Source organism: Athene cunicularia (genome assembly GCF_003259725.1).
Source record: "Athene cunicularia isolate RWA chromosome 1 unlocalized genomic scaffold, athCun1 chr1_part1, whole genome shotgun sequence".
Classification (NCBI taxonomy): domain Eukaryota; kingdom Metazoa; phylum Chordata; class Aves; order Strigiformes; family Strigidae; genus Athene; species Athene cunicularia.
In genome coordinates this window covers 128,626,998-128,639,049 of record NW_020799091.1, presented here as the reverse complement: position 1 = coordinate 128,639,049, position 12,052 = coordinate 128,626,998, and the positions used below count along the sequence as shown (strand labels likewise).

General features: G+C 43.8%; 1 protein-coding gene across 1 annotated transcript in view; it reads left to right on the top strand.

The window, feature by feature from the left end:
• Positions 1-12,052, top strand: part of SYN3 (synapsin III) — a 204,527-nt gene that overhangs the window by 171,289 nt on the left and 21,186 nt on the right. The window contains exons 8-10 of the mRNA XM_026852807.1: positions 4,190-4,332; positions 8,161-8,235; positions 11,548-11,650. Of these exons, the coding sequence (XP_026708608.1) occupies positions 4,190-4,332; positions 8,161-8,235; positions 11,548-11,650 (321 nt within the window). The remainder of the gene's footprint in view (positions 1-4,189; positions 4,333-8,160; positions 8,236-11,547; positions 11,651-12,052) is intronic.

Below are 12,052 nucleotides of genomic sequence, written 5' to 3'. Positions count from 1 at the left end.
CTCCAAAGTGGTATGAGTTTAACCTGCAAGGTAGAGTTAAACTGGATGACACTCAGAAAGGCAAGGCTAGGGCAGCCTTAGCAGACTACTATAATTATGCCACTTTGGCTGACTATTTTTTCATGTGGCCACGTATCTAATAAAGACAAAAGGGGACCGTGATGCAATACCTTGCACTGCTTAGGTTAAAGATGAGAGAGGAGTGCCATAGCCCTGGGGCCCTGGTGCTCAGAAACATCTGGGATATACAAGAGGCACTAGAATTGTGAACTATGAGACAGAGGAGGTAGAAATTTCTACCTAGGTCCCTCACTGCAGGACCCTGTGCTCACACAGATCTCAGGGGTGGCTCAGATTGCCCGAGAAATATCTACAGTAGGGTTTTAACAATGCCAGGATCCACCCTCCAGAAAGCTGTGTTGTAGAAAGGCCTCAAAAGGTTCACAGAAGGGATGGGGCAGAAGTGTTTCTTCCGGATCTGTCCCTCAGACTGCTCTCCAGATAAAGGCAGGAAGATCGGAGCCTCTCGGGCAGGTGGAGGACAGGAACCAGCACCAGTTGCACATCATGTAGTATCAGCCTCTGAGATGCCACCCCAGGGCAAAGGGACAGTCATATCTATGTGAGTATGTGCCCAGGGATCCAGTCAGACTCTCCTCTCCAGTGCAGCAGCAGGGAGCATGCTAAGGCATGGCTGGTGCCTGGGTTAGAGAAGAGAACCAGAAGGGAAATGGAGACTATCCCAGGGAGATTTCTTACTCAGAAAAGGCATTTGTCAACACACTGGCCCAAACTCTTCACACCAGGTCACTAAAATGCTAAAGCAAACATCAGCTGATGGCTCCAGAATGAGTCTATTGCTGCTCAAACAGCCAGCACAGCTAAGCAAACAGGCCACTAGGGCAGGGGCTATGTTTGCACTTGCTGTTTGCACTCCTCTACACACCTAATGGGATATTACATTTATCCTAAGAAGGTTGTGAATAAAGAAGAGAGAGGAAGAAAAACAGCTTTCTGTTGATCTCTTTCCAACATCTTCTCAGTTTCATGCATTGTCCAACCTGCTATTTTAGAAGACAGATTTATCCCTTATTAGGTAAAATAGTAACTGTTTGCTCTAGAATGATTTTTAATAGACCCTCTTAAATAATGCCCTTTGGTGTCACACTACATCCACCCTGGCTTTGGTTATCTCTGAGGTTTTTTCTCTTATTAGGAGAATGGATATTTTATTGACACATAAAAGGATTACGAGGCAGGAGGAAATTAATTATACAAAATTTAGAAGTAGAAAACTAATAAAATGGTGGACTTCATAGGTAAGGCAGGAAAATAAATCCAATTTGACTGTAACTTGAGTGCTTCCTGTTTATGAAGTAATAACCATACCCAGGACTAAACTAGAGTTAACCCAGGACACAGTTGTTATTTTTTCAATTTTGGCCAGCTCTAACAATTAACAAATGGTGGCTCAGATTTCAGCTTTGGTGTTGTGATTATTTTGATGCCTGGTGGGAAATGAGGCTGTGATCTCCTAAAGAGAACCTCTGTGAGATAACTTCTCTGAAAAGTCCATGGAAAGACTGGCACAGGCCAGGAAAAATGGCAGAACTGTTTCCTGAGGACTGTGTAGTGGCATAGCACTGTGGGAGTCATCTTCTTTTTTAATTTATGTCCTTAGTGAGTTCCCCCCTCTATTTACCCACCCAAAAATCCTCAGGCTCATTGGAGAAAATATCTTCAAGCACTTTCTTTCTCTCCCTATAGGAAGTGGGTGATGGAGAGGAGGAAGAAATGGACCTTTCTTTCTATAGCATGCTGTATTTTTGAGGAAAATTTCTATTTAATGCGACAAGCATACATCTCCTTTCTAGCAATAACAATACAAAGTAATTCCAATCTGGAGAGGGAAGCAGCATCCCTTCCTCTGGCTCTGGGACACATGTTCCTGGGCTGGGGATGCAAACGTTTCAGCCAGGGCTCAATATCTGTTGCACAAGTGCAGCACTTTGTTTCAGATCCCACAAATGTCCTTGTTCCAAGCAGGTAATTATATAACAGCTTTTGTCTTTTCCCATTGCAAAAAGGGTCCAGGAGAATATGTCATAACACTGTGCATCACCTGTCCATGCAATCATCTCATCTGGGTGGGACTCTCTCACTTGATGTCATTCAGCTCAGGGCAGCTCTTATCTGTGCAACAAAAATACCCAGCCCTGACACACACTGCATTGTTCTTATTTGTCAAGCCGTGCCCAGGATGGAGGCTTCCCCCATGTGACATGCTCCCCACTCCCACTCCTCCTGCTGCCTCCAGGGTATTCCTACCACCTCACCCTGCCCTGCTGAGCCAGGGGCAACCAGTACCACATGCAGTCCCACTCAGGCATAGAGGTGAACAACACAGCCCAGAGCAAGGCTGCTTCTTCCTGGATGACATGTGGTGGTTGCCTTTACAATTTCCTTTTGTGTTTGTGATTTCCTTTTTTTCTACCCTCCCACCCCAGACACGACTGTCATCTTCCTCTGCTCCTTTTCTCAGCAGTCCCTGAATAGCAACAGCACAGCCCTTACCACAGCAAAAGGGGGGAGTACTAAGGGTATTGGGCATTCAGCAAAAGGAGAAACAAAGACAAGGTCTTTTTTTCTTATTATTTTGGAATCTAGAAATGGTCACAGGTCAAACTAGTTGCACTTTTCACCTTCCCCACAACCTGTCTAGTTCTCAAGAGCTTTTCTGCACTAGGATGTGGCTGCATCTTTCACTCAAGTTACAGCTGGTGCTTACACAAAACTAAACAGAGTAAAATAGGTTAGCAACAAGCTTGTCCTCTGTTCTCTAGTGAATATGGCTCCTCTTGTGGTTGAAAGCAGATATGTAAACCCACTCGTTTGTTCTTTGCAAAGAAACACCAAATACCATTGCACACATTTCCTTCAGATGGCTCCACTGAGATGGAGCTGGCATCACCCTCATTTAACAAACACACTGATGCAACTGGGAAACTCTTCTAGGGCAGAAACCAAACGGCTGTCATGAGTGAATAGACACTTAGCAAAGCAGGGTTGCAATCCCCAGCTGTGTTGAAGTGTTATTGAAGTGTTACTGAGCTACAAATTGGAGGTAATACATAAAGAAAGTCACTCACTTGCTTACCCTTTTCACACAGTGTTGGTCTTTTTTTTCCACCAATTAACCAACCCTTTCTGCCTCCATCCAGCTCTAAGGAACAAGACTTGCAAGGATTTCTCTGATGCACCAAACAAGTTTTTGCCTATACCTAAAGGCTGGGGTTGATAATATGAATGAGGTGAATTTGTCCACTGTGTTCTTGTTACCTGCTTGTTCAGTTTTCCTCTCCCAAATCAATGAGCTTTTGTAGAGATATGACCACATGATCAGAACTTCTACTCTTTTGGTCCTTCTTTCTTCCTTTTTTTTCTTTTTTTAGGGTAAGATACAGAGCATTTCTTATAATGGAATACAAATCTGTGAAAATTCAGCCTTTCACTGCTGCCCTCTCTTTTCCAAGTGCAACTCAAGTCTAACACCTAAGCAGCTGTCCCACACACATGCCATAGTATAGCATTCAAACAAATCTCCCCAGGAATCACAGGCTCCCCGAGAGACATCCTTTCCCTTCAGAGCTGGCTTCCAGCTAGGAGACCTGCATTGCTTCTCAAAGAAAGTGTGGAGGGAGGTAATGTGAAATCCCAGAGAACTGAAGCCTGGAAGTGGCAGACAACCAGCTCTCTTGTTGATTTCCTGACATTGGTTTCTATTTCCTGACCACCCAAAATACATCATTCTCGTCCATCCCAACACAGAAAACAGCAATTCCAATTTTTGAATGAAGTAATGCCCCTTAAGAGATCAAATATTTTTTCTGAAGCGTCATAACAGCAATGAGCATTATCAAGAGCCATCTGGGCAAAGGTCTAGCTGCCTCTTTAGTGCCAAGTGTACTAGGACTTGTGCATGAGAAAGGAGAAGGTGTTGACTTGCTCTGGGTTGGGTTGTTCTGGGGAATTTCTGTCTTTAAATCACACAATCCCTGTTCTGTTCTCAGCTTCATCTGTGTGGGTTTTAACTGACATTTGCTATTCAGGCATGGAGATGACTTCTGCTCACAACATATTTCTGTTCCTGTTGCTCTTGTCACTTTTTCACTGTATTGTGGCAATCAAGGTCAAAGTTGAGAACCAGCATGACTTCCAGGACATGGCCAGCATAGTAGCCATGGCAAAAACCTATGCCACCACTGAGCCATTCATTGACTCCAAGTACGACATCAGAATCCAGAAAATCGGCAGCAACTACAAGGCTTACATGTGAGTGCATGACTATCCTGGAGTGAGACAGGGGGGAGACAGTGCTGTGGATATGATTCAGTCCGTGTCTGCTCTGTGCAGGAGTAGGAAGCTGACTTAATTTCCTTGAAGAATAGCCCTGCTGTTCTCCTCCCACTTCTGAACCCAGATCCCTCATCTACCGATCATCTTCTCCATTACTCACCATCAGCTCACTCATTGTTTCTGGAAGGTAAATCTCTACATGTTTCTGAGAATCAGTTAGTTCCCACTTAAACAACTGTGCTCTGCCATCACCTATCACCTCTCCCTCCTGTTGTTGAAGGACTCATCTTTCCCAGCAAAATCCTCTGGCTCCCAGTACCCTCTAGTGGGAACTAAGCCCACCCCCTTCCCACATGGGGAAAACGATAAAAAAGATTGAGCAAGCTTGCAATTCATGGAGTCCTACAGCATCCAACCCATAGCAACACCCCATACCCTCCCCAGCTGGAGATAATGAAATCGCAAGCACACAAGGACACAAGGGGCACACAGCACCAGGTACGAATGGCCTCAGCATGGCCAGAATGCAGGGTTTCTGTGGGCATTTTGCATATGTGCTCCTTGAAGTCTATGAAGGAGAGAAAGGAGAAGAAGAGACATTTCTATGGGTGCCCCAAAGCTCCTCCCTGACCTGTGGGGTAGTGAAGGAGGTGGTGTGAAGGTAGTGCTCAACACTGGTATGTTTAAAAATATTAAAAAGCATCCAGTCAAACTTCAGTAGTTGTCAAGCTCAGTTAAAGATGTAACCGCGTGATTTGATAAGACACTTGTTTCTTCTTACTGCAAATCAATAGATGAGAAAAGCCAAAGAGCATAGCTTCTCCAGAAGCTCCTTATCCAACCACAAAATTCTGGACAAGTAGACAGCTCCAGCAGTACATTCTTCAAGTTGCTAGATAAATTTTATATGTTATGTAACACCCACAACATTGTGAGTTTTGGATCCATGTTTACAACCCCCCAGGCCATAGTTCTGGCAAAACATAGCTAAATATGATAATCCAATGTTTACAATCACATTTTTTTCAGCTATAGCTGCCTAAAATTCCCAGTTGGATTCCTAGCAGAGAGGTATTTAAGTAAACTAGATAATGACTGAGTCATATTCTTCATGGGAAAGACTTGTGAGACACTCAGCTACTTCATGTGAACTCAATGAGAAAATTTGTTTTAAATCTTATCAGATCAACAATAGCACAGTTGTCTAATATTACATTAACATCTCAGGGAGTCTGGCTTAAATTGGCCAAAGAAAGGAAGGTTTAAAATATCAATTAAAATTCTCTATTCCTGCCAACCTATCCAGCCTTGGCTCCAGAGCCTGCTCCCAGCCTGCCTCTAAGTGAAACAAAGGCCCAGTAAGCCTGACCATATCCTCTCCCCATTTATTATTTGCGCTCATCCAGACAGGGATCAGAAATAATACCAAATGATTGAGGAAAGAAAGCAATCACACTGATAGCTAATCCCACTTGGAAATATAGCTGCGCAAACAATTGTTTGCTAAATGAAGAATGTTTTCATATGAAAACAGACATGAATGAGAAACACCTTAATGAGAAATGAAGCTTATTAGCAAAGAAAGCAAACAGCAAAATTCACCCAGGGTCTTGATAACCCAGAAGGTTGACTTATACCAAGAGAACCATTTAGGGACATGAGCTTGGGAGAGCAGTATAGTCAGTCCCATCAGGGGCTGTTCCTTCTGTCCCAGCATCAGACAGAATAGGTTATTCCTATGGTATAAATAAGTCCCTACTATGTCCAAGGACAGAGGTAAAAAGCACTCAAAATATGAGAGCTCTCACTGGTGTCTCAAATAGAAGACTCAAAAACATTAGTCAAGCAAATCTCAATCTTAAAGGCAGTTACTGCATCTGCAGTAGCGTCATACCAAGTGAATTGCTTTGATACGTGAGCCATGGAATCCACCCAGTATTTTTATACCTTCACCCACACATATAGATTTTAAAAGTCCCTTTTCTGCTGAGAAAAGATTGTGTACCAAAATTCTCCAGAATATGTTTACTTTGAACCAAGCATCTGCCAGAGGGAGGATGCTGCAGAATGACTCATGCATTCCTCCCCACCCCAGATGGTCAGTGCACTTCCTTCCAGCCTGTGACCCAAGGCTTGAGTTCAGTTTCCCATTGACTTCAGTGCAGTGACTCCAGATTTATACTACTAGCAGACACCTACTTAGCCCATGCCCTGCACCAGTCTCAAAACAGCAAATAAGCAGTATGTGATACATGCCTAAAATTCCACCAAATGTATTTGATTTGATTACAGTACAAATGTATTGTAATAATGGTGAAGAGAAAACACGAATACTGCTCACGCAGCAGGGGAAATCGGGGTAGAAATTATGCTTCCACCCTCACCCCAAAGGGGGAGAAACAGAGGGTTCATCTATAGTTAAGACTCTATTCCATCCATTGTTAGTTGTGCAGTGCCGTTGTTGGGGTCAGTGGGATTGATGTTGATTATGTATAATCTGACTGACCTGTTTGTACCCCCAGCACTCACCCATGTACTGACCCTTTTGTATCAAATACAATTTGATTATTGGTTCATCTTTATGCTGGCTGTGTTCTTTATGCTAGGCCTAATAATTGGCAAAACAGACTTGTGCAATGTTGTTCACTCTGAACGAAGTCAGCAGCTGCTGACTTTCAGGGGTGGGATATTCCTTGCCACCAGCTCTTAGTAAGAAGGTAATATCCTTTCCTTTCTAGTTTCATGAGTGTAATTTCTGATCTTGTCACCTCAAGTGCAGTTCAGTGTGCTCTTCATGGGTTACACTAACTGTATCTAAACTAGAGCTACTTTTAGACTGAAATGGTCCAGCTTGGAAATAGTGAGTACAGTCCATGGTGGACACCAACAGCCCATGAGCTGCTAGTCTATCCACTAGGCAATGGTAAAGGTGTCTTGGTCACAGATCTGCTTGATCAACTGATCCCTAAAAGCTTGGTGTCCTTTAAGATACTGACTGTACACTTTTGCAGCCCTGTGGGGGGTTGGCCCTGACTGGACACCAGATGCCCACCAAAGCTGCTTTATCACTCCCCCTTCTCAGCTGGACAGGGGAGAGAAAATATAATGAAAGGCTTGTGGGTTGAGGTAAGGACAGGGAGATCACTGAGTAATTATTGCCATGGGCAAAACAGACTTGAATTAGGGAGAAATAATTTAATTAATTACCAATCAATCAGAGTAGGATAATGAGAAATAAAACCCCTCCCTTCTTCCCAGGCTCAACTTCACTCCTAATTTTCCTCTACCTCCTCTCTCTCAGCAGTGCAAGGGGATGGGGAATGATGGTTGTGCTCACTTCATCACACACTGGCTCCTTCCTCCTCAGGGGAACGACTCTTCACACTCTTCCCCTGCCCCAGAGTGGGGTCCCTCCCACAGGAGACAGTTCTCCAAAAACTTCTCCAACATGAGTCCTTCCCACAGGCTGCAGTTCTTTACTGTTTCATCATGGATCCCTCCCACGGGGTGCAGTCCTTCAGGAATGGACTGCTCCAGTGTGGATCCCCCACAGGGTCACAAATCTTGCCAGCAAACCTGCTCTAGCGTGGACGCCTCTCTCCACGGGTCCACAGGTCCTGCCAGGAGCCTGCTCCATATTCTTTATGTTGTTGAGGCAGGATTTGGGAAGGCTTCTGTGAGGAAGAAGCTCACCTCATCCTGTCCTGTACAAGCACTGAGTCACAAATGAAGATTACAGTATGAGGGTGATGGGGCAGGAGTGTATTTTCATGTTCAGGTTATGTTTTTGGTTTGTTTTTCTAGGAGGACATCCATTTCTGGAAATTGGAAGGCAAACACGGGTTCTGCAATGCTAGAACAGATTGCAATGACAGAGAGGTAAGGAAGCATATTTCAAGACAGTTTTAGCTGTTCTTGGGTTAGAAGAGAGGAATTATATTTCAGAATTTGGTTAACTGAGAGAACTAGTAAGTAAGGTCTCCTAGGAGGCTGGATAAAGGCATTTAAAAGACCAAATGTTTCCTTAAAAATATATTAAGGGCACAAAGGCAAACTGTCCTATTTTGGAGAACAGTCTGGAAGTACAGCTAGAGGCCAACATTGCTAAATCATTAGATCTTTAGTAAATGTAGTCACAGGAAACAAGACCAGCATGCTAAGGCCAAGCATATGAGAACAAACATTTAGGGAAAAAATCAGAAAGGTCACAGAACAAAACAAGAATTAACAATAAGTTATTCTAAATACATTATGAATGAGGCACACACAGAAAAGTGTTTTTCTTCTGCTCAACAGGGGAAAAATCTGTCAGCTGGAATGTTGAAAGCACTTTTTGCATTGATCTCCCAAAAATGGACACTGTTTTAGCTAAGGTCTTCTCACTGATGAACACAGCAGAAGGAATTGCCTTATGCAGACTAAAATTTGTAGATGATACATCCATATTTTCAAATCACTGTTATATTTGGTAATATCACAACTGCATTACTTTGTTGACTCATGATAACTTATGCTTTGCTGTTCTGCAAAACTCCTATCAAGTCACTTGTTCTCCATCCTGTTTAAGCAGATTATCCATAGATTTATTGAATCCATAGATTCTGTGTAGGCACTCATCCCTAGTGAATCAAAGATTTTTTTTTTTCAGATTATACCTCCAATTTGTCATGAACATGATTAATTCTGACTCTGTCCAGGTTTGGGCACCACATCTGAAGAGAGATAGCAAGGAGCTGGAGAGAGCCCGAACGACAGTAAAGAGAACACTCAGAGAAAATATTACCAACCTATGACAAAAGCATGCAACAATTGCTTATGTAATTTTCTATGTTTTTCAGTTAGCGGACCACTGATAATTTCCCAGTAGAGGTGTGGACTTATGCATGAATCTATGCCTGCAGTGCAGATGTCCACTTCATTAGCTGTCACAGAGCTGGAAGAAGTTGTCGACAAGCTGAACACCACTCTAAAGATGAAAAAAACTTGAAGGACACAAGCTCTTCAAATGTGTAGAAGGCTGATAATAGGGCATTAGCCACTCTTTATATTATTAGTACAATACTGTAATGGCCTTAAATTATAGCAGAAAAGGTTCATTTGAACATTTCCTATATTTTGTAACTGTGAAGACAGCATAGCACAGAAATGGGTTGCCTGGATGCAGTGAGGAATCTCTGTACTCTTTCAAAGCAGATTAAAGAAATGTCTCCTCTTTGGGGTCCAAGACTTGTGCAGGTGATCATCTAAAGTCCCTTCTGCACCTTCAGTTGTGTAAAACAGGGAAGCCAAACCAAGCTAAGCCCCAAATCAGACGCTGAAGGTGACTCTGCAAGACCCTAATAGGATGTGGGAACTGAACATTATGCATCCCGGTTGTTTATAACACATCTGAAGCTAGAGCGATGAAGGGTAGACATTCTCTCATTGCAGTGTTGTAGGTCTAAAACCCAGATTCCTGCCAGCATGACATGCTGCATTTCGAAGGTTCATTTTATAGATGTAGTACCACAATACACCACTCTAGCCTTATCCAGACATAAATGCAACAAGTCCCGTTGAAATCTGAGAGTCATCAGTGTATGCAACGTCAGGAGTGTGTTGAAATGCTCTGATAAGTAGGAGAAACCTGAAGTACCTACTGTACTGAACAGTAGCCCAAAGAATTGACATGTTCAGGTAACACTAGGAAAAATGGTAGTAAATCCTCTGCAAATTCTACCCCTGATGCATATGCATAAATAAGCTCTTCTGTCCCATAGCACTGCTACTCCACTCCAGCAGCCCTGACACCTCCCGGTGCTCACCTAGGGCCAGCAACATTGAAGACACGTAGCTACTGGGGTCTCTCACATGGACAACAGTTACCTGAGCCTGGTTGCTGAACCCAGACACCTAGAGATGTCCCTCAGGAAGAGAGGTAGTTCCCATGATGGTGCCCCTGAGTGAGTGGGCCACAGTAGTGCACAAAGTGGGCTCACCGTGCCTCCTGCCTGGCTCACAGGGTCCATAGTTCTTCTTTTCCTTATGCTACTGACTCATCTTCAGGCACTGTCTTCTTCAGGGGAGCTGGGGTGAGCATGCCTCATTAGGGATAAGAGAGCACCAGTTGTCACATAAGCCATATTCTTGCTTCTTCCAACAGACATATTGTTCACACAAGTTGATCATTACATTGTCAAGCTATGGGAACTCTTGGCTGCCTTCAAGGACACAAACTTGTTCTTTGGCTAGAACAGCTCTTTTCCCAGTTCCTGTAGGGTCTGCAAAATGTTGGTGTTTTCATGGGACTGTCACCTTCCCTCTATTCTCCTCATCTTGTCATAGTCCTGCTTACACATCTGTTGTTCTGAGATTATTATTTTTATTGAAATATTTGGGCCTGCAGTGCAGCTGCACAGGAACCCTCCTCATTTCCACAAGGCAGGGATGCGGTCCCCCGCATTAATATGCCTCTTGTTATTCTCCTTCCTCCTCTGACACAAGGATAGCTGAGGGGGCATCAGCTCACGTTCCTGTCCTGGAACAGCTAGAGAAAAGGGCTGCAGACTGTAGCGCTCTCTAAAAAAACAGTGCCTGGTCCATGTGATGGAACTGCCTGGCTAGGAGCAATGCCCAAGGGATAGAAGAGAGGCAGGACACTCTAAAATATTGAAATTGAAAGAGTAAATTGTAAAAAGCAGGAGCCATTGGGTTACAGATAAGGGAGGAGATGGCTACTCATTGCTAAATTCAGGACTCACTTTTCAATCCTATTCCAGCTCCAATGTGCAGGACATCTTATCAAGAAAAAGCTGCCTGCATAATCGAGGGCTTTCAGGCAAAGCCACTACAAACACTAAGGGACCAACACTACTGGGAGATTAATTGAGCTAAATATCTATAGCTTGGCTAAATGACTGCCAACTGTAGATCTGATGTAAACACCAAGGAGAGAAAGAAATGTTTTAATGTGGTTTAGACAGCAGGATTAAATAATCTGAAATGAAACTTCAGGCAAGATTCTTTTTTTTTTCCTCCATCCCCTGTGAAAGAAAGGGAAACAATGGCCCAGCAAAGCACATGAGGTATGCCTTGTGATAAAAAGGGCTCACAAATCAGTTTGTGCTCCTATGGGCAGTGGGACAGGTGACTGTATTTGGTGGACTATCTAATGACAGTTAATCCTAGACTATGCATCTGTGGTTTCTCCAGGTACAGACTCTGGGCGGACACCTGTGCGGAAATGTTTGGAGGTCTTGACATCTGTGCTGTCAAAGCCGTCCACAGCAAAGATGGAAAAGACTATATCATTGAGGTGAGACCATGGGTAACCTGAATGCAGGTCTCCTTTGCGAAGTGTATCTGCAAACATGCTCCCTCAGCATTCACATTCACCAATGTGCTTGTTTACACTTGTGTGCATGGTCCAGCAGTCACTGCTCCTCCATGTCCACCTGTACTCTCCAAGCTGTGGCCCACTGATATGCAAGAAACTGATTTAGAGTCCCAGCTAAATTGGCAGATATGCAGCAAGGTGTCATGGTTGAAGTGCCTTCATTTCTCAGTGTGGACTGTGAAAGGAAAGGGGAGAGCCACAGACTGCTTGGCCACCCCAGCTTTCCAGCTGATGAATCCCCACACTGCAGAACCTTACCAGCATGGGACAAATGTGAAGCTGCCTTCTTATCGAGCACATAACAACCTGACAGTGTTGCTG